Below are 22,779 nucleotides of genomic sequence, written 5' to 3' on the forward strand. Positions count from 1 at the left end.
GCCGCCACACTCCCAAGCGGCGCACTCTCCAGTGCGCCACTGGGCCAGCCCAAAAAGTCCTTATTTTTAAGAAATGCACTATTAAGTATTTTGTAGGAAAAAAAAAAAGCCAAGGTCTGCAACTTATTTTCAAACGGTTCAACAAAAAGTATATATTTATATATATGTACAGAGATAAAGTATACTATTTTATCTAATTAACAAAAAAAATCTATGATCATTACACTATTCTTTCAAATCATATGACTACATTTTTTCATAATAAAAAGTTGGGAAAAATCTTGAAAAACAACTAAGTTCAAATAAATTAATAAAAACAAAAATAGAAATTAATGAAATAGAAAAAAGTTTAAAGCAAATTTATTCAATAAAATTAAAAATGGATTCTTTGAGAACAACAACAAATAGACAAAAATGTGGCTACTCTGATCAAGACAAATAGTGAGAAGGCAAAATTAACATTAGAAAAGAGAAAAAAGATGTAATAACATATAAGAAAATTTAAAATTTAAAAATAATTCTTGTACAACCTTATACCACATACAATTCAAAAACTACATGAAATGACTGGTCTTCTAGGTAAACAGAATTTACCAAAATATTAAAATTAGCTTAAGTAGTAAAAAACCTAAATCAACAAAATTCATGGGAGAAATTGAAAAGGTATCAGAACTCTACCCTCCAAAAAGGTATCAGCTGCAGACAGCTCAAGGAATAGAAAAATCCATGAGATATGTACAGCCACAGAGAATAGAAAATTACGAAAGCTTTCTAACCTATTTTAGGAAGCTAGCATAAACCTGATACCAAACTGGACATGGTTATCATTATATAGTTTTATATTAAACCCTTTGATATATATGCATATATATAAAATTAAATGAGCAAACTTTTAACTGTTCTTTGCCTGGCATAACTGTGCCTGGTATACAGTAAGCACTACATAAAAGCTAGCTGTTTTTTTCCCCCCTTATAAACATAGCTAAAATATACTTTCCTTTGTTTTGTCTTTCAGTGGTTCATGGTGAGAGAACTGTATTTGAACGGCAGGTTTCCACTAATTGTCTTTAAAACATTTATGGATTAACTGTGGTCACTGGAATTGAAGTGTCTACTTTTTCTTGAGTTAGACAGAGGAATTTCAAGCACAAAATAAATCACTTCCTTCCCTTTAGAATTCAATCAGATAAATAAGACAGTATACTACTTGGTAAGTGCTCATAAACCTTACCTGTTTCAACTATACTTCATTTCAGTGAGGAAAGTCCCTTGCAGTGATTTCTATATCCATAAGTTTAGAAATACATACCAATTAGTAGATCCCAACATGTGAATGTCTTAATACCACTAAACTTTACACTTAAAAATGGTTAAAATGGTAAACTTTATGTTACATATATTTTACCACAATAAAAAATTTTTAAACCATACTAATTTGTACAACCTATAATAAAACACATAAAACACATTACTTACTGATATTTTGATTGACTAATTGGAGCCAGTTACCAGGAATTCTTGATCAAGCCCAATTTATAAGTCAGCAATGAGGTATGGATCTGGGTTTAATGCTCATTAAAGAAGCATTCTATTTACAAATTCATTTTCACCTCTTCTAGAATTTAGGGTTTCAAAATTATTAAGTAATTTTCTACTTACACCTTTATTTCTCACATGTAGGTCACCAAACAAAGGTGTACTGGGCAGGCAGGAGTGAAAAAGAACAAACACAGACTTTTTACTATCACAAAGCTCCTGAATAAGGTAAGAAATTAATGGGGGCCTGTGTTTGAGATTTTTTTCAGGAGATCCTAACATATCCTATGCAATACCATAATTTAAAAGTTAACATCTTTAAATTTACAATTGGGACAGTTATTAAGGTAGAACTTCTCCCCAAATTAAACTTTAAATGGCCTGGAACCCTGCAGTTACTATGAACTAAGCCAGAATCTATATTTAGACAGTCATTCTGAGGACTGCAATATTAGTAGGTCTGGGCAGCTGAATGAGCCTGTAGATTAATTAATGGAGTGGAGAAGCAGATACACTGTAAAAAAAACTTGCTCAGAATTTCTGGGAGCTTTTACAGTGTGAGTGTTTTCTCTCTTTCTCTCTCTTCTTTTAACTAGAGGGAACATATTTGATATCACAGAGGATTAATAGGAGAGTTAAAAGTCAGGTCCCTGGATTGCAAGATCATGTTTCATATATCAACAATTAAAAAGCTTTAACAGGGAAAATAAAATACAAAGCTTTACAAAAGTTTCTGCAGCTAGTGATACAACACCTACCAAAGTAAACTAGATTATTTGCAGTCTATTTCTAGAAAACAAATAAATGAAGTTGAGGTTATATTTTTCTGTCATTGACATGTTCTGCTTATAATTTTCCATCTATTAGCAATAATCTAAACTCTATCACTATTTCACTCTATCACTATATATAAAATTACTGTATCATACTCTTTCCATTTCTGCTAGTCAACATTTCAGTTTACAGATTTTTTTAAATGCCCTTGTTAGTGAAAATAAAACTTATTTCCAGAATTTTAAATAATGTTATTTGAATTAGTGCCAATTATGGTTTTACAAAAAGGCTTATCTGCCTTCTTCAAAACTGGGATGAAAAACAAGGCTAAAATGCCCAAGAGCAAGATGGAACTTCTCCAACACTCATTTTTCAGGTTGAAATATACTTTTACATCCCTATTTCAGACAGTAGCAAATGGAAAAGGAGAGGATAATATAAACAGCAAAACTCCACTAACTTACTGAAAGCAATTTGGCCCAAATATAGTGGCAAGATTGTGAACACTCATGCGATTCTGCACATGATGCTCGGCTACTTTTGTCAAGAACTGGCAAAGGTACTTGAGGAGGCAGTAGTGGGTGTCTGGCAGCTCTTTTATTAAGTCTCTTAAGCTACTCTCCTGAACATCATTTGTGCCATCTGGAAAAAAATAAAAATAAAAAATGCTCTTAGACATATTTCACAGTAACAACAACAAAAGCACACAGGTATAATAAATTCTAACATTTCATTCAGAAAAAAATATCCTTAGAGACTGAGATAGGCCTTGAGAACTTGACTCTTTTATGTTAAAGAATTACTAACTTATTCAAGAAATCCTGAAAACTGCCAGCTTTATGCAGTGAAATATATAAATTTATAGTTCGATTTTGTGTTTTCTTTCCTAAAATTATGATAATGGTTAGGCTAATCCCTTGTGGAATCTTCCATTTGATTTTTGTCTTCAAGTTTGTCAAAAACAAGAATCTCTTGGTTCAATAAAATTTGTTTTGAGTGACCTTCCAGGGTCACCACGAGAGACACTAAATTTAGTGATTAGGATGGAGTGCACAGAGAAAACTGAAGGAAGTTTTAATTTCTATATAGCTTTCTAATCCTGACAGAGATTCTCTCCTTGACCAAATTCTAGCTAGCATCCTCTGAGCTCTTTTTTTAATTAGGCCCTGTATTTGGTACGTCCTCAAGAGTCCAATTTTAGCAAGAATCCTGCTAAGCTAGTTTAGCCAAAATACTTCACCCTTGATTCCTGATTATCCTTGATATCTGACTAAATTCCTGCCTTCAGCAAGAAACATGTTAGATTGGTTTAACCACAATCTCCTCTTACCCCTGATGTTTCCTCTTAGTAAATTTCCATCCAATGACTCCCCACCTGCTCCTTGGCCATAAAATTCCCACTTTTCCTTGTATTTCAAGTTAAGCCCAATCTCTCTATGCCACTGGAAAACTGCAATGCAGTAGTCCCTATACCTACTGTGATAGTCCTGAATAAAATCTGCCTTACCATTCTTTAATAAGCATCAGAATGAATAACTTTAACAATATCTAACACATCATGTAGTTCAGAATTCGATATGTGACTCTCATACAAAACCTTGCCTAATAACCTTGCATATATACCCAAAATCTCTGATAATGCTAAAATTCATAGGCACACACATGAAAAGTTTCCCTCAAGTCTCAAAGATTTGTTTCGCCAATACCTAAATATAGTAAAGTTGCTAGTTTATGTAACTTCGCGTACTGCTTTTTTTTTTTGTCTTTTGTCTTTTTCCGTGTCCGGCAACGGATCGCAACCCTCAGTGATGCCCCCGTACCGGACCGGGGACTGGCAACGGGATCGCAACCCTCGGTGCTGCTCCCGCGCCTCGCTCAGCCAATGAGCGGGAACCGGTCTGTATGTGGGATCCGAACCCTCGGGCGGGAGCGCCGCCGCGCTTCCCAAGCGGCGCACTATCCAGTGCACCACCGGGCCGGCCCCACATACTGCTTTTTATTCCAGAGGAAAATACAAATCTTTTACAGCAAATAGTTTAGAAGAATAATCAAAATCCATCCCTTTGACATCTAAGAGAATGAAATTTAATCCAGTTATAATTATACACATATTGGATTCCTTGGATAGGTCAGCTTTAGCAAGTCAAGTCAATAAAAAACAGAAAAGTGAGGCTAATGAGATACAAAAAAAGGATTAGTCAGTGTTACAAAATACATGAGTAACATAATGCCATGGACAGAAAATGAAAACACAGAAAGTCACGCATAGTGACTAAGTAGCTGCAGAGCACAGGATCAGAATGCAGGTTCAGGAGCCACTTCCTAGATGGGGATCCTGGTTCTGCCACCCACTACCCATATGACTTAAGTGGTATTGCTTATGATGACATTATTTTCCACTGCACCATTTTTTAAAAACTTTTTGCCGCTGGGCAGTGAGAGGGAACCAAACCCTTGACCTTGTTGTTACAAGGCTGTGCTCTGACCAACTCAGCCAACTGACTAGTCTATGCACTATGATCTTAACTAGCAGGGATACATAAGAAATGGAAATAAGTTTGGAGTGACTAACAACTAATTGAAGACTATTGCTCATGCCTTTATATTATAAAAATAAACAAATACGAACCAAGAGAAAATGTAATCCTATTTTGCTTTTCTTTCTTTTACCAAGGTGACTAATTCAAAGTGTATCTGAATGTTTTCATGGGTGTGTGCTCTCTGTTTAGAATTGTGGTCTAATTCCAAGCATTTAAATATACAAGCAACAGCATTCCAACAGCCTTGACAGCAGGCTTCTGGCCTTCTGGCCCTGTAGTGAAACCTCAAACCCTAAGGCAGGCAATGTGTGAAGACACCACATCAAATAAAACAAATATTCAAAACAGTTAAGAATTTATGACAATAAGATCTTTGAAAAAGCAGCAGCACTTTTATCATTTACTTCCAATTTTTGAAATATGATAATTTTTTCCAGGAAATAAAATTGACAAATAATGGGAAGAGAGACAGATAGTTTCAAAGAGTTTCATACTTAACAAAATAATACAAAATCCTTCATGGCATGAAGGGAAGAATCACTAAATATGTTCTCAAGAGGCAAAAGTAATTGAGGGAGAAATATCTTTTGTTCCAGGTTAAATAGCAAAAATTGAACTATGTGACAAATATTTGCTCTCATTAAAATAAGATTATGATCATAGTCAGCAATGCCGCACCTATATCACAGGATATATCCCAGGATGGCACCTCTCATCTTGACATTTATCCTAGTGCTTGTCACGTGCCTTGACTTTTCAATTGCCGTGAAGAAAGATTGTATTTATAATCTTAGCCTCAAGGAGAAAATAAATTAAAACAACTGGCAAAATCCTAATCTCTATTACAGTGTATCTCAGAGCCATGAGAAGGTCAGCCATGAAAAAAACCAAAATATTCAGCCTCACAGTACCAGGTTTATCCATGTAGCTTTTCCCCCACATTAAGCCTCACAAAAAGATTTATGAAAACTTGCTAATCTATTAGATAGTACGATGAGCTGTTGCTGACTCTGAAGATAAAGAAAGGTCACAAGTCCGAGAATGTGGGCAGCCTCTAAAAGCTGAAAAGCCAGCAAAAAAACAGGGAATCAGCCTTACAACTGCACAGAACTGAACTGTGAACAATCCAAATAAATCTGGAAATAGATTCTCTCCTAGAGCAGTAAGAAAAGAGCCCAGGATGACTGTTGCCTTGATTCTGGCCTCGTGAGACCTGGAGTAGAGGAACCAGCTGAGTCCACACACTTCTGACCCACAGAACAGTGAGAAAAAATTTGTATTGTTTTAAGTGACAAAATTTGTGGTGATCTGTTATATCAGCAATAGGAATCTAAAACACCCCCAGTTACAGCTGACTAGACTGAAACAGAGAGATTGATTAACTTGTCCATGTTCACCCACCTACCACATAACTGAGCTGTGATTCAAACATGAACAGTCTGACCTTGGAACACATGCTTTGATCAGTGCATTCCTACAAAGTTAGCTACTAATAACATCATTATTACAGAGCACCTAACATAGTGTCTCATACATGTAAATATTTAAGAAATGTTTCCTGAATCAATAAACAAACAAGCAAAATTGTTGAATAGTTGGGCTTGGAAATCTTAAATAATTCATGATAAACTACAGCTTAGGCTCTAGAGAGATGGTGGAGGGACAACATTTTAATAAAATCCTACTGGAATGTCTGGGCACAAAGTGTTTTATAAACTACATAAGAATAAACAAAACATCAATTAGTTTTCTTTCAAAATATGGAGTCACAGAAGAATAGGAAAAATAATCACAAAATGCCAGCTACGCTAGATCAGACTGAGTTTTACCTCTGCACTTCATTCCCCAGGAGTAGAATCGCTTTGAAAGAAAGTGAGCCAAGATGCCGGGTACCGTTCAAGCTTTATTAAAGAATGAAATCTGCTGGGCTGTGCTCAAAGTGGCAGGCAGCCCAGGGCTGCCCTGGAAAGGGGACAGCACCAGGTGTGGGGGTGGTAGAACTTACATTGGTATGTTGGCACGAAGAACTGGGTGATACCATCTGGGAGGGTCATTATGCTAATGTGGATCGGGGTGCAGAACTGCGTCCTTGCAGAAGCAAAAGGGGTTTCTGTTTAAGTCAGGAGGCTTCTGGTGAAGGGAAGGGGGGAGGGGAGGAGGTGGGCGGCAGGTGTAGGGTTTCTTTCTGGCATCACAACAATGTTCTAAAATTTGATAGTGGTGATGTATATTCTGTGTATATACCTTTAGCATATTCTGTGAATATACTAAAAACCATTGAATAGTACACTTTAAGAGACTCAGTTTTATGGTGGGTAATTTATATCTCAATAAAGTTATTACAAAGAAATTTTGTTGGCATTAATATCAAGCATGGGAAAAAGAAAGTCAGAGGAGACCTTTCATTTAAAGATGACAGATTGTTTCAGTTAAAGGTGAATGTATCTACTTTTCCTCCTAAGAGTCCACTAAATTGACAATAAAGTAATTTTTTAAAGGAATAGGCACCTCAAGGATAAAGAGAATAGCCTAGAAAAGAACAGCAGATGAAAGATTTCAATACATTTACATATACAGGCATACACACATGATCACTCCCCTACTTCAGAGACCAGTTACTCATCTGTGGAATAATTTTGCCCAGTCTCATCTTCTCTCTCCAAGTTTACACAACCTCACCCATTACTTAATACTATCTCATAGAGTCGAAGGCCATTGCAGGAAAATAGATGGGTGTACGTGTACTCTGCAAAGAAAAGATCATCTAGTTAACAAGACCTACAATCTTAGGGGTCGGGGGGTGGGTTAAAAATACAAATAAGTTTTTTCCTGTCACATGGATCTGGATGGAAGCAGACCGATCAGAATGTTGCCAAAGTGTAGAAGCCATGTGTAGAAACCTGGGTTTCCAGGCACCACATTTCCAGTTCATTACAGTGGAGGCTTCACACATCAGACTGCCTGGCAATTCGGGCAAATATGTAGATGTCAACTTTAATTCTGCTCTGGATTAGGTATTTACCTAGAAAAAAAGAATAACATATATTTGGCATTGCTTATAGAAAACGTAAAAGGAAAATACTGATAATGGAAAGGACTAAAACTTGGAATTTAATCTGATGATTCTGTTTTTCATAGAAACATATTTGTGAGGGTTGAATCATTTCAAAAGAGAAGAAACTTCTGAGCAAGAAGAAATTAACCTAGGGAAGGAAATGTGTCATATGCTTCCTATGCAGCTCAAACTATTGCAAGGAATGACACTCAATAACTAGTATTTAGCCAATATTAGCATGACACTTTAAAATGTATAATGCGAAACCACTCAGCTAACCTCAAACAACACAAATGGCACCATGACAGTGTGAATAAAAGACAGGCTTAACTCCAAGTTACCTAGGGAGTTTCTCATGTAATAAAGAAAAACAGAACTCAAGGCTCAGGCACAAGTCAGTTTATTAAATTTCTTTACAATTAGCCATTGTACTGATTAAAATGGCCCTATTACTAGAGTGTTTTTAAGAAAAACAGTTGCTGTCTAAATTATCAAATGCTCATAAGCTAAAATTCACAGGCCCTTAAACTCTCACATATTGTTTGCACAGCTGCTATTATAAAATTCTGTTCCATTTAAAATCAAGTATGGGGAGTTAAAAAAAAAAAAGGCAAAGGAGAATTTCGATTTAAAGAGACAGATTGATTACATGCGTTTATCTAATCTTTTTCCCAAGACTCCACTAAAATGGCAGTAAAACAATGTTTAAAGAGTGTAAGCACCCACGTGTGAAAAAAGAACTGCAGAGAAGACAGAAGCAGATGAGATTTTGAAGACACGTGGACATGGACACAAGTGATAAAAACTGACTGAAATTCTGTTGGGCTCAAGGAGCCCCCCCCAATACCTGGTGCAGTTAGGCAAGCATGCTCTCAGGCAGGAGCGCTGGGGCTTAGTCTCTGGATAATATCAAAGGATTCTTGGACACCTGAGATAGTTAAGAACTACCATGAGGAGCACAGATGAAAATGTGAGGATTAGTGAAAGTTTGCTAAGAAATAATGAGCTATTACCAAACACACTTTCCACCTCCTTCCCACCTCTGCTTTTGAGGAACTCAGTTGTTAATATATATTCACATACTGACAGGTGCAGGTCCCCAAATGAAACAGCTAGATTTCCCCTGCTCTACTATCTAATTCACCTAAAGTGAAGTTCACCAGTAGAAAAGCCCCCAGTCCCCATTTATGAAATGTTATTCTTAAATCAAAACAGCCAAGAATCACTATATGTTTGCATAGAGACAGAAAGAAAACCCACAAACAGATAATACGGGAAAAGAAGAAAACTTAATCAAGGACAAGAGCACAACAAACCCTTGTTAGTATCCTCAGAAAAATAAAGACTAGCATGCTATAAAACAAGAATAGGGTGCTGTGAAAAAGAAACAGAAAGCAAGAATATTTTGGATATTAAAAATATAAAAGCTAAAAGTTTAAAAACAAACAAGGCTGGGAAATAAACTTGAGGAAATTTCACAGAAAACAGAATTAAAAGACAGGGATAAGACATTTCAAGGAGCTATAACATAGTAAAGATAATAGAAGAAAATTTCCAAGACCAAAGGATGAGTACTTTCCAAATTGAACAGACTCACTGAATGTTCAACACAGTGATTAAAGACTCTAGGAAGTAGTAGGTCCAGGAGAAAAAACTGGTGAGGGAAAGCTCAGGATGAAATCTATAACTAATCCAGGTAGAAGCAGGAAAAAAAGGGCCCTAAGAGGAATCTCCCCAGAAATAAAGAATTGATAAATTATTTGATAATTTTGAAAAAAGAATGGTAGATCTGTTGGAGCAGTTTGAAAAAAACTGCAGATAAGTTTACAGAAAATTATGAGTCAAAAAAATAAAACAAATATTAGCATCAGGAAATATACCTGTCTCTCACACACACATACCCTTACACAGTCATAATAACTCAAACACTAATTATGAATTTCACCAGAATTGCATATAACAATATTGGAAAAAATTGTTTGGAGTAAGTGACAACATAACTGAGCTAATTCCATATATAAGGGTACTTCAAAAAGTTCATGGAAAGATTCATATTATCTTTTAATTCTATTTTTCCATGAATTTTTTGAAGTGCTCTCGTATTTCATAAGCAGAAGTGATGACAGTGAGCAATCAAGATAACACTATATTATTAAATGAAAGCAAACACCAAAAACCACAGCTAAGCCAGTTAAAATTCATTTCCCCTGGGAAAGAACTGAGGGCTGCCAAAGAGTGTGGTAGGGGTCTGCTAGTTTTCTTTATCTTTTTTTTTTTTTTTTAAGTAAAATCATATGCATGTATTAGTTTGATAAGAATATTTCCTTAAATAAAAGAAAATATGTCCATTAAAGATGAAGAATTTTACTGAGGATAATAAAATAACTTATGAATGTGCAACTTTAGTATTTGATTAATAATTTTACTGAAAGATCACCACATCCAATTACATTTGCCCCCCCAATACACACACACACACACACACTATAGCCACTGTTCCTATCACACACCTACTCACACCTGTTCTTTGAGAATATCTTTGTTTGTAAATGCAATTCTCTCTGCCTAAAGAGCACACCACCTGTGGGCATTCCACCAGTCCTCCAAAGCCCAGCTCAAGTGTTACCTACCTATTCCTTAAAACCCTTCTGATCATCTGACATAGAAAAGACTTCTCTCCCTCCCTCCCTCTCCCTCTCCGTCGTGCATGCACGCCCATGTGCTTCCTCTCAACATGTGATCTCTTTGCACCCCCTGGCCGCCAGCCATTTTCTACCATGAATAGAAGCACCTTGAGACCACACCAGATGCAGCTGTCTCAGAATCATGAGCCAAATAACCTCTTTCCTTTATAAATTACCCAGTCTCAAGTATTTTGTTATAGTAATGCAAAACCGGACTGATACACCTGTCCAAAAATATTCCCCAAAGAATTTATGGCAGGTTTAATCCATCTTGTGTTACTTACTAACTCAACAATCAGAAGTTCAAGTAGAGTTTCAATTAATTTGGACAAGAATTCATCTTAATTCCAGGTTGAAACCCATGCAAGCAGCCACCTGGAGAGGCCCATATGGAAAGGACTTGAGGCCGCTTGCCAAATGAGCATTAAATTCTCAGCCATGCAAATGAGCCGCCTTGGAGATAGATCTTCCGACCCCAGTGAAGCCCTTCAGATGACTATAGGCCTTGACAGCCTCTGGACCACAACTTCCTGAAACCCTGAACCAGAACTGCCTAGCTAAATCACACTTGAATTCTTGACCCACAGGAACTGTGAGAGAAAATATACGTTTATTATTCCAAGCCACTAAAGTTTGGAGTCATTGTTATGCAGCAATAGATAACTAATAAGCTAAGGCACAAAAAGGTTAAGTAACCTGGCCACACTAATGCAGCTTGCAAATGGAAAATTGAGATTTGAAACCAGTCAGAATAGACTCAGAGCCTATGTTCTATACCACGTGCTATAATACTGCTCAGATCTCATTAGAGTTGTACTAGAATTAAAAGATTACATAAATAAAATGTCTGCTGGGTATTAAACTAAAAAGTAAGTAGTTACTTAATAGTATCTTTTATTATCATTAAAAAGGAATACATTCTCAAAGAGAATCAATATTAAAACACAAAAACATACAAAAATTATCTGTACAAATAAAGAAAACACATGCTGATACTATTTTTTCTCACAGCATGTCATTTATTTGAAACTCATTTCTTACTCCTAACATTGCTAGACATTGAGGATTTCCAGGACAAAAATATATCAATTCTATAACGATTTCTATCCCTGATTTCTATCCCTGAGACTACCTAATTAACACCCCACTGTAGGCTTTTTACTATATTTTTCACTCACACATTTATCAAATTGTAACAAATTTTAAGAAGAACAGTATTATGGACTGAATTTTGTTTCTCCAAAATTCATAGATTGAAGCCCTAAACCCCAATGTGACTGTAGTTGAAGATAAAGCCTTTAAGAAGGTAATTATTGTTAAATAAGGCCATGAGGGTGGCCTCCTATAAAGCTACAGGACTACAACAGTTGTTAAGTAAGGCAAATCATAACTAAAGCCAAAATGTTTTGTTATTTTAGTTATACTAAGTTTCCATTTGTATTGTCAGGGCTATGGCTCAGACTCTTCAAGCCCATTGTACAGAGTGGGTTACAAACCCCTCACATACCAGGCTGGGTCACTAGACCCCTCACATGTAGGTCCATGCTACGTAATTGGGAAAGATCCTGGGAGCCGGTGGCAGACGACATGAGCTCAGTCCTCAGCAGCCTACAGCAGCAGTAGCGGCCTCCTCATATCCCCTCCCCCCCCCGGGGGGGGGGCATCCCAGAGGTGGGGAGTGCCGTGGATCAGAGCCACTTGTCCTTTACACTTAAGTCATAACCCAGGACACCTGGGTGTACATGCTCAATTACATCAGTCAGCAGCCGAGGAACACCTGGGAGCTCGTGCATATTTACATCAAATGCTTGGCAAGATTCTGAATATCTGAGGGACCCTGACTATTTTCCTTTATTTTCCCAACAGCTCCTAATCAAATAGAGCTGGTGTCCTTATAAGTAAAGGAAGGGCCACCAGGAGTGCTCCTCACAGAACAAAGGCCATGTGAGGACACAGCAAAAAAGCGATCATCTGAAAGCCAAGGAGAGCGCCCTCACCAGAAACCATCTCTGCCAGCACCTTGATTTGGGGCTTCCAGCCTCTAGAACCATGAGAAAATAAATTTACACTGTTTAAGCCACCCAGTCTGTGGTGTTCTGTTATGGCAGCCCTAGCTGACTAATGAACTCAGCATAGTAAAAAAGCTTGGGCTTTGGGGTCAGGCAGATCCCAGCTCTGCACATTCTAGTTGTTCGCTCTTTGGCAAGTAACTTACCCTCACAGAGGTGATTCACTTTCCTTATCCATGAAATATTTGTAGGCACAGCTGTAATGGAGTTAGAAACCAAACACAAGCATCTAGGCAGAACCTTGGCACAGAACAGGCACTTAAATTGTGATTAAAGAAATATAAAATTAGCTCACTGTTATCTATTTATATCTGTAATAGTGTCCAAACATAACTGATGTTCAGAATGATAAACAGTGATGAGTTTGCATAGATGACCATGAAAGATACATTTTTAGCCCTAATAACCCTCATAAGCACTGACTTATATTTTATTGATCCTTTAAAATAAGCTCCTCATCATGGCCACCCAATAATCTTCTCCTCTTGACTTCTATTATTTTTATTAAGGAATCTGTTGTCAAGATGAAATGGTACTCTTAAATCAAAGCATCAGGACCTCTCCTCTTTCTTAAATAAAAACAGCTATATTTTTATATGTCTCTGAGACAGACATTTAATAAAGCCCCCACAATAAGATCATCAGAACCCACAAGCTTAACAGCATCTGGGCCTTTGGGCAGAGTCCCAAATTCACCTGGAGATAGGGAAGAATTACTCAGCCACAGAAGTTCCTAGAAAGTTGAAAACTGTCTCTTCCTTTCAGGATAAAGATCAGTTCTGACAAGCTGAAACATTTTAAAGTGTAAAGGCCCCACCCTGGGTACAGATAAAAAAGAAAAGATTTGAATTACTAAAGAAAAACGAACAATAGTTGCCTCTGGCCTTGTCAAAGCACGGTTAGCAGGGAGCTCTCTCTGGTGCTACCACAACCTTGACTCAAAATTTCCTTCCCAATTTATCAGTATGCATTCACAATATTCTGACAAACTGGCCCTTTGCCACCATGGCCCTCCCGCTCTGTGGGCCTCACCAAAGGTCTGGATACGAGAGTCGGTACACCACACTACCCTTCCCTCACCCACTGTTTTGCAAGCCACCTAAACTCAAAACCTCTTTGACTCCTTTCTTACTCTCATTATTTATCAACTACCATATTCTGTACGTTTTCTTTCTAATGTCTCTGACAAATTTCCTTTAAAATTCCATTATATATTTATGTTAGGAATGATAAGAAGGTTTTAGAAATAGATAGTGGTGATGGTTTCAAAACACTGTGAATGTACTCAATGCCACTAGATTGCACTTAAAAACCGTTAACATAGGGGACCTCTGGTCAAGATGGTAGGACAGTCCCCAGCATCACTCCCTCCCACAAATCAACCAACTTACAACTATTAAAAAGCAATGATAGCCAAGCTGGGGCCACTAGAGCTCAGGGGAAGAGGAGGAGAGACCTATGGAGTTCGTGAAGGCAGAAGCCAAGATGGGAGAAAGAAAGGATTGCTCTCACCATTTCAAGCCCAGGTATGGGACTGTGCCCTTTTCTAAGCAAAAACAACAGATGGTCTAAACGGACAAAAGGTGGCACCCAAGGGAAGTTAAGGGGGAGGGCTAAGCATAGAGAGGCAAGGCACATGCACATTTGACCTTTTCAAGGATTGGCCTAAGCTTGGAAATCCCCACCTGCTAAGCATATAAATATGATCTTTTGTGTTACAATAAATGGAACTGCCTGACAGAACCCCCGCTGCATGTGTATGTTTGTTTTCTATCTGGGAGAGCAGCGGCATGCTCACCCATCTCTTGGAATCTCTTTTTGTCCCGTGTTCTGGGGGCGGGGGAGAAAAGGGCAATCCTTTTGGCCCCAACCCTCTAGGGAAAAGAAAAACCTGTTGGGGTCCCGTGTGGCCGCCGAAGACGCCCAACACCCAGGCAGCTTTAAGGCTAGAGTTGGTGAGCGCATGGAGCAGGAGCTGGCAAAAGCTGCAGCTGTTCCTTTTGGATGAAGTTGCTTGGAGGCTACAGGAGAAGAGGGCCTTGGTGGCCCTCAGGCCAGCAAGTCCACCAACAGGGTTCCTGTGGACCCACATAGGAGGAGCCACAACAAATGAAAAAAGGAGCCAGTCAGAGGCCAATGAGTCATCACAAGGGACTGACACATGATCCACCCATGGGTGGAGTGTTTGGAGCATGGGTGGTGGGGAGATGGGCCCACTGCGGGAACACTGGGGCACAGCAAGGATAGCTGATCTGCCCTCCAATCAGCACAGGCCCACTCCCTGGAGACTGGTCAGGAATATAGAACTGCAGGGGGTACAGTTTGCTGAAAAGACTCAGGTCCAGACCCGAGTTTCTACACAACCCAGGTGTACCAGATCTCACGAGACCCAGAAGTACCTATGAAGTCAACCATTAAAACCTGAGCTGCACAAAAAGCCTTCCCCAGGGAATAAGCAGCAAAGCAGCAATTTAGCTAAACTACAGAGCTCAAGTACTGGTCCCCACAGGAAGTTCCCCCGTTTTAGAAGTAAGCAAAGGACAACAAATTAGTTCCAGTGCACAGTTTAAGTGGTGGGAACAGCAAATAATCCAACACAGAACTGAAAGAAAAAACAAAATATCCACAGACCAGAGACAAAGTTTTATATTAACTAGTAAAGGTCTCACATCACCAAAGAACACCTATAATACCTAGAAGGACCAGAAGCCCCTATAAAACCTATTAGGACTGGAAGTCTCCTGGGCTCCCAAGAAGGGAGGAGGGGTGGCCAGCAGCCTCAGCCACACACTCCAACACCTGCAACCAGCCCAGCAATGACCACGGAGCCACTGCAGGAAGCATCCTGGGCTCCCAAGCCAGGGCAGTTGGGGGCCGAGGGCTTCAGCCACATCCCCCTGACATCTGCATCCAGCCCAGCAATGACCAAGCCACCACTGGAAGTCCCCTGGTCTCCCCTACAGGAATGAGGGGGGAGCCATGTGCCTCAACCATGCCCCCCCTCTCGCCTCTCTCTCCCACCCTATGTCCTTTCCCCTTCCCTTATCCCTCTCTCCCCCAACTGCTCTGCAACATCTTAGAATGTAAAAAAAATTAATAAATAAAACTTTTAAAAAATGGCTAAAATAGTAAATTTTATGTTATATATTTTATAATTTTAAAAAATTCCATTGCCAACCATTTAACTCATAAAGGTCCTTAGGACCATGACCTAGATATCTGTTAGTCTTCTAGATTTTCTCTCTGCACCCAGCATCTTCCCATCTAATCACCTTACACAGCACTGCTTAAAATACTACTTCCACCATGTGACATTTTTCTTAAAAAAATTTATTTATAGATAAATATTAATTCCTTAGACTAATATTCAAGACCCTATACCACCTGGTCTCAACCTACTTTTTCAATCATATCTTTTGCTAATCTCCCTTAGCTATGGATAGCTCTGTCAGATAATTCTGTCTCACCATGTTTTTGCTCATGCCCTTTCCTCACCTAAAAGATTCTTCTCTCGGGGCCGGCCCGATGGCGCACTGCTACAGTGCGCCGCTTGGGAGCGTGGCGGCGCTCCCGCCGAGGGTTCGGATCCCACATACAGACCGGTTCCCGCTCACTGGCTGAGCAAGGTGCGGGGGCAACCCCGAGGGTTGCGATCCCGTTGCCGGACCCGAAAAAAGACCAAAAAAAAAAAAAAAGATTCTTCTCTCGGGGCCGGCCCGATGGCGCACTGCTACAGTGCGCCGCTTGGGAGCGTGGCGGCGCTCCCGCCGAGGGTTCGGATCCCACATACAGACCGGTTCCCGCTCACTGGCTGAGCAAGGTGCGGGGGCAACACCGAGGGTTGCGATCCCGTTGCCGGACACGAAAAAAGACCAAAAAAAAAAAAAAAAAAGATTCTTCTCTCCATCCAAGTTAATCTTATATACCCCAAACTTACTTTTTCCATAAAGTGTTTTCTGAACAACATAGTCCACATTGATTTTCTTCTCTCCTTGTTAGTTACAACTGACTAGATGTTCTTATTCATTTGAAGAACTGTAGAATATATACAACATACATTCCACTTCCTCAACTAAACTGCATACTCCTTGAAGTTAAGATGTTTAATCTTTTATTTCTATCATTCAGTGTCTATGTAGAAGGTACTAAAAAAATCACTGATGGACCAATCCAATTCCAAGTCATCAAATAACAATAAAAATATTCAATTATGAGATATAAATATTTACACTTACATTATTTTCAATAGGGATCATTCAAGTAAAGGGAGTTCTAGTTAATCCTAAATTAAATGAATCCTATCCTTCAATCTTTTTATTTGTTTACAAGTCATACCTATTTCCAAAACACACCTGAGATTATAAATATAAAAGTGCATATACTAATGACCTATCAAAGTAAGGATAAAAGATCAAAAGCCACAGATTATGCCAAGCTGAGATAATTATACTGGAAACCTCAATTAAGGAAAGCAAGTTGATGCAGTCAGAGACAAGTCTAACATGACAACAGGAATGGACGATCACTGAAGGTCCTTTAGAGTCTCTCTCTTAAATGTGAATTGTCTAAACCAGGCCTCTGACAGAGGCAAAAGGTTCTGTCAGAAATTAAACACAGATAGAAATCTTGGATATGTGGGTATATATTGATTTGTTAACTAAGAACAGTACAATTTCTGAGCTTCAGACACCAGACAAGTCCAAAGTTGTTGATCTGTTATAAAAGCAAATGAATCTAAACAGTTTTCTCCCACACAGAGAGCCACCATTGATCTATGTATTAAGCATACAATATTTAATCTTCACTAGCTTTTATACCAATTATTTAAAAATGATTTTCAAAAATTTATCTCAAAACTTCACATCCCTATGACATAGATAAAATATTACTGGTAAGAACGATTTAAAGTCTCCATATAGGAGCAATGCTTACCTCCCTCCTTGAAATTCTCATACACATAAACATGAAGGAGTTCATGCATGAAAAAGTTCAGTTTCCAATTAACAAGTCTCAAATAAATGTCACTTACCAAATGTCATTTATTGACATAGAAAGCTGAAAAGCACTGCAGACAAGAATTGTTCTGCCATTTTTGCTTTCATATTTATAACTGTTTTCTATAGAATACAACATATTGAATAATTTTGTCTATGATTATATCGTGCCTTTTAAAAATATATAATCTTTTTTTCCCCAAAAATGAAGTGGCTAAATAAGATTACAAACAAAATAATTATTTTAAATACTTATTTTAAAATAATTATTTTAAAACTTTCAGGATTTTTTCCTGTTGTATCATTGTTATGGACTGATTATGTTCCCCCACCTCCAAATTCATATGCTAAAACTCCAACCTCTAGTACCTCAGAATGTGACTGTATTTGGGACCTTTAATGAGGTAATTAAGGTTAAATGAGGTCATAAGAGTGGGACTTTAATCTTATAGGACTGGTGTCCTTATAAGAAGAGACGTCTGGAGAGTATGCATACAGAGGAAAGGCCATGTGAGGATACAGTGAGAAAGTGGTCATCTGCAAGCCAAGATGAGAGACATCACCAGAAACCAACGCTGCCCGCACCTTGATATTAGACTTCCAGCCTCTAGGGCAGTGAGAAAATAAATGTTTGTTGTTTAAGGCATCCAGTCTGTGGCATTTTGTTATGGCAGACCTAGCAAACTAATGCAATCACTCTTGGGCCAAGGCCCGCCCTCAGAAGGCTGTGATAGGCCCACCCACTCTAAGGACAGGTGCTAGATCAGCTCTGTAGAACTTGTTAAGGTGAGGCCAAAAACAGGTCTGGTAAGCCTTGGGCCATCACCTACCTCAAGGGTATTTAAGCAGAAACTTGTAAATTAAAATTTGAAGATTAGAAAGTGAGAATTTCTCTTACTTGTTAGAGAGTTGTTAGAGAGATAACCACTTGGGGACCCTGAAGAATCACAAACTCCTGAAAAAGTCTGAGACATCTGAGAGAATCTAACGCAGACAGGCTGGCGAGGGGTAGGTGCTTCAGGAGGCAGCATGAAGAGGCAGGGCTCTGCCCTGGGACTGACTTCCATTTTAAGGACTTGGCAAAGATGTGCATGTGTTTCCTGAGGACCATGTGGGAACTCTGAGGAAAGGAGCAAGCATAGGTAATCTTTCGAGAGGTCGCCCCTGGAAGCCAGTGTGGAGGAGCAAGAAGGTCAGGTGAGGAGACATGGCTGACACGGGGGCCTTGGGGAGATACCAATGGGTCTCCCTCCCTAGCAGATAAGTAGGTGGGGTGGTTAGTGCAGTCTCCCAACACAACCTGTTACCTAATATTTGGAAATGACCTATTACGGGGTAAAATATTTCTGGCACCTTCTTACTCATCCTATCTAGCCTTTCACTTATCCCATTCTTTAGTATACTATATGTGAATAGTTACACCCCTTCTGTAAAGAAACGTGGCTTTAAGTAGCATCCTTCTTAATCTGCCAACGAATGCTCTTAGAAATACATTTTCCCTTTTCCACTCTAACTTGGCAAAAATAAGGGGGGGGAGTGGTTTTCAAAAGTAAATCAGTTTTCTTACTGTATTCAGGAGGGAGAACTTAATAATGAGTATGCCTATAATTATTACACTTATAAAAGGACTTCATATAAAATCACCTCATACTATAATCAAAAATTTCTACCTCACAAAATGAACACAGTTATTTTAGGATTCAATCTTGATTACGAGAAAAAGCAAGCTCACCAGTGAGCTTTCAGTCTAAAAGGTCACTAACCAACTACAATTTAAGTTATATTTTCTAAATTATTCTTTAATTATTCTCTAATACTTTCTAAATTATTCTTATTCTAATTCCTTAGATGGCAGTCACTAGTCAGAAAATAATTTCTTTGAACCAAAAGCAGCAGGGGTTTTCAATATTATGTTACTGAAATATTCATGTACCAATGATGTCAGAACTTCCATTTAAGAATGGTATTTCGTAGTCAGTTTGATATTATTTTAACTAGGAGATGAGGACCTGGAGTAAAGTAGCAAGGTGGTAGAATGGAAAGACCACAGGCATTTGAAAGCTTATTTTATGGGCCGGCCCGGTGGCGCACTGCTACAGTGTGCCGCTTGGGAGTGGGGCGGCGCTCCCGCCGAGGGTTCGGATCCCACATACAGACCGGTTCCCGCTCACTGGCTGAGCGAGGTGTGGGAGCAACACCGAGGGTTGCGATCCCGTTGCCAGTCCCGGTCCGGTACGGGCGCGACACTGAGGGTTGCGATCCGTTGCCGGACACAAAAAAAGACAAAAAAATAAATAAATAAAAAATAAATAAATAAATAAAAGCTTATTTTACTATTTTAATCTTAAATATTTTAAAGCTTAGTTTTTACTGAAAAATAAAATTGCTTTAACTCCTGAAAGGGTTTACTGTACTAACCCTGAAACAGCTGAATGAATCGAGGGTGTAGTGCTGAGGTGATCACGCTGTCTGGCAGCTCCCTCAGGAAGAGCTTCAGCAGACTGGCTGCTGAGCAGATGTCACCATCTTTCCCGAGCTCCATGGGCCCTCCACTCTCGAACTTCAGTCGAAGCTGTTCCACCACCTTCACGTTGCCATTCACTCGAAAAAGACCTTCTTGGGTAAGTCCTGGAACAGCAAAGTAGACACAGAAAATAAATAGAGGTTTCTTGCAAACAAATACAAAGTCTAAATAACAATAACAATGTAAATAAATAAATCTCAGCATAGGAGACTCTGACTGCTGTAATTATCACTAGAAGATTTTTGCATTTTATAAAAATATTTTCTTAGCATAATAAATTTTCATATCTACTACATATCAACAAAATAGATCATATATTATTGTTATAAAGGCTGACCTCTAAAAATAAGGCTATGCCAAATATAAACACAGAACATACAACACAACATAAAGAAATTTCATTTATATAATCTTATACATTACATAACAGAAACTTACTCAGCCAGGGTTCTAATAGCAGCTTAGCATTTCTGAACAATTATTTAGAAAAATGACACGTATGAAAGAAACTTCTGAACTATATGCAAATCACTTTCTTGATAACTTAAATAAGAAATAAGCAGTTTTTCTTTAGTAATCACTAAATCCAAAGTGAAAGACTCTAGGAGACTATAAAGTGGTATAAGACAAGTCCTTGCCTTCAGTCATTTGATGAGGGATATCAGTGTTGCTGAGGTTAGGGAAGGCCGCCTGGAGGAGGTAAATCTTAAACTTTGGCTATAGCACAGGTAAAATGGAAAGGCAGGGGCTGACGTAACTGTGAAATTGATGGAGCTTATGCTCTGGGGCCCCTCACCTTCTTGAGCCCTTTCTAAGCTCTGTCCCTACATCTGTATTAAGGTTGTATTCTTTTTCTTAAAGAGATCTCAGAAGGATTAGGCATCAGGACCCACAAAACCTTGATCTACCCCTGACAAAGAAGAATAAAAATATGAATTGAGAAGTAGAGACAGGATAGCATAAAGAAAGGTAGGCAGATGAAAACATGGGGAGTTTAGGTCACAGAGCGATGGGGTGATCAAATGGAAGCTATGAGACAGGGTCTATGAAGGACAAGTTAAAAGTGAAGACTTTATCATTGCAGCATCAAGTGGCAGAAAAGACGTGGTATAATGAGAGTTTAAGGAAGATTTAGCTAGCTACAAGGTAGAGAATGGAGAGGCAGAGAACTTGCCTTAGGGAGACTACATTCTATTGTAGGGCAATAAGTGAAAAAGAGAATAAAGATGATTTGGTAACTGAGTTTGAAAGGGAAGTAAGAAAGAAAGGATGGGTTAAAAGATAACCTTAAGGGTTGAAAAGCAGGAATCCAGGAAATAAGGTGAGGGGTGGGGAGAATAGCTGGTTTCTGATAGAAGATAATGATTCCCAGCTCGGTATAAGCAAATGTGTCACACAGTGGAGGACTGCTAAAGTTGTACAAACCACCTTCTAAGAAAGAATAGGCCAAGGACTTAACTCCACACTCTTCTTTTAAAAGTCTAATGGTGAATGTTAGCAATGACCTAAGCATTGAAGCGTATCAGAATTGTTCAGAGGAGAGATGATTATACTGGCCTTTGCTTCTTTCTCTTCCCTAATAATTGTATTGCTCTTTTTAAAGCAAAGAGGAAGCTAATTTCATTTTAATTTATAATTTGATAAGATACTTTATGAGCCCTTAAATTCAACAAATATTTAGTGAGAGCCTGGCAGCATGTTTAAAAAAAAAAACAAAAAAAACAGGAGAAAAAAATTCAAACACTATCTTTACCCTTATGGGATTTGCAATCTGGTAAGATGTTTGTGTTCTTCCATACATATTACTTGGCTGTAAAAAAATATCAGTATCAAAAGCTGAATCCCCATACTGGCCAGACATCAAAAAAAAAAAAAAAACTGACATGAATTTTAGCTCCAATTCTGACAAAATCTGTGGAAATAGGGATGATATTCAAATATTCACAGTAGCAGGATACAAAATCAACACACAAAAATCAGTAGCATTTCTATTCACCAATAGTGAACAAGCAGAAAGAGAAATCAAGAAAGCCTGCCCATTCACAATAACCACCAAAAAAATAAAATACCTAGGAATTGAACTAACTAAGGATGTGAAAAATCTCTATAACGAGAACTATAAACCACTCCTGAGAGAAATTAGAGAGGATACAAGAAGATGGAAAGACATCCCATGCTCCTGGATTGGAAGAATCAATATAGTGAAAATGACTATACTACCCAAAGTAATATACAAATTCAATGCAATCCCCATCAAAATTCCTACGACATTTCTCTCAGAAATGGAAAGAACTATACAGTCATTTATCTGGAATAACAAAAGACCAAGAATAGCCAAAGCAACGCTGAGCAAAAAAAAATAAAGCTGAAGGTATTACTCTACCTGACTTTAAACTATACTACAAAGCCATAATAACCAAAACAGCATGGTACTGGTATAAAAACAGAGACACTGATCAATGGAATAGAATAGAATACCCAGAAATCAACCCACGCACTCACTGCCATTTGATCTTCAGCAAAGGCATCAAGTCTATTCACTGGGGTCGGGACTCCCTCTTCAGCAAAGGGTGCTGGGATAACTGGATATCCATATGCAGGAG

General features: G+C 38.5%; 1 protein-coding gene across 1 annotated transcript in view; it reads right to left on the minus strand.

Annotated features, from left to right (window-relative positions):
* Positions 1 to 2,770: 2,770 nt before the first annotated feature.
* LOC103608281 (protein FAM13A-like) overlaps positions 2,771 to 22,779 on the minus strand; it is a 45,669-nt gene continuing 25,660 nt past the window's right edge. The window contains exons 3-4 of the mRNA XM_008592728.1: positions 20,071 to 20,280; positions 2,771 to 2,952 (exon numbers count right to left, since the gene is read on the minus strand). Of these exons, the coding sequence (XP_008590950.1) occupies positions 2,771 to 2,952; positions 20,071 to 20,280 (392 nt within the window). The remainder of the gene's footprint in view (positions 2,953 to 20,070; positions 20,281 to 22,779) is intronic.

The sequence above is a fragment of the Galeopterus variegatus genome, unplaced genomic scaffold (genome assembly GCF_000696425.1).
Source record: "Galeopterus variegatus unplaced genomic scaffold, G_variegatus-3.0.2 Scaffold8248, whole genome shotgun sequence".
NCBI lineage: Eukaryota > Metazoa > Chordata > Mammalia > Dermoptera > Cynocephalidae > Galeopterus > Galeopterus variegatus.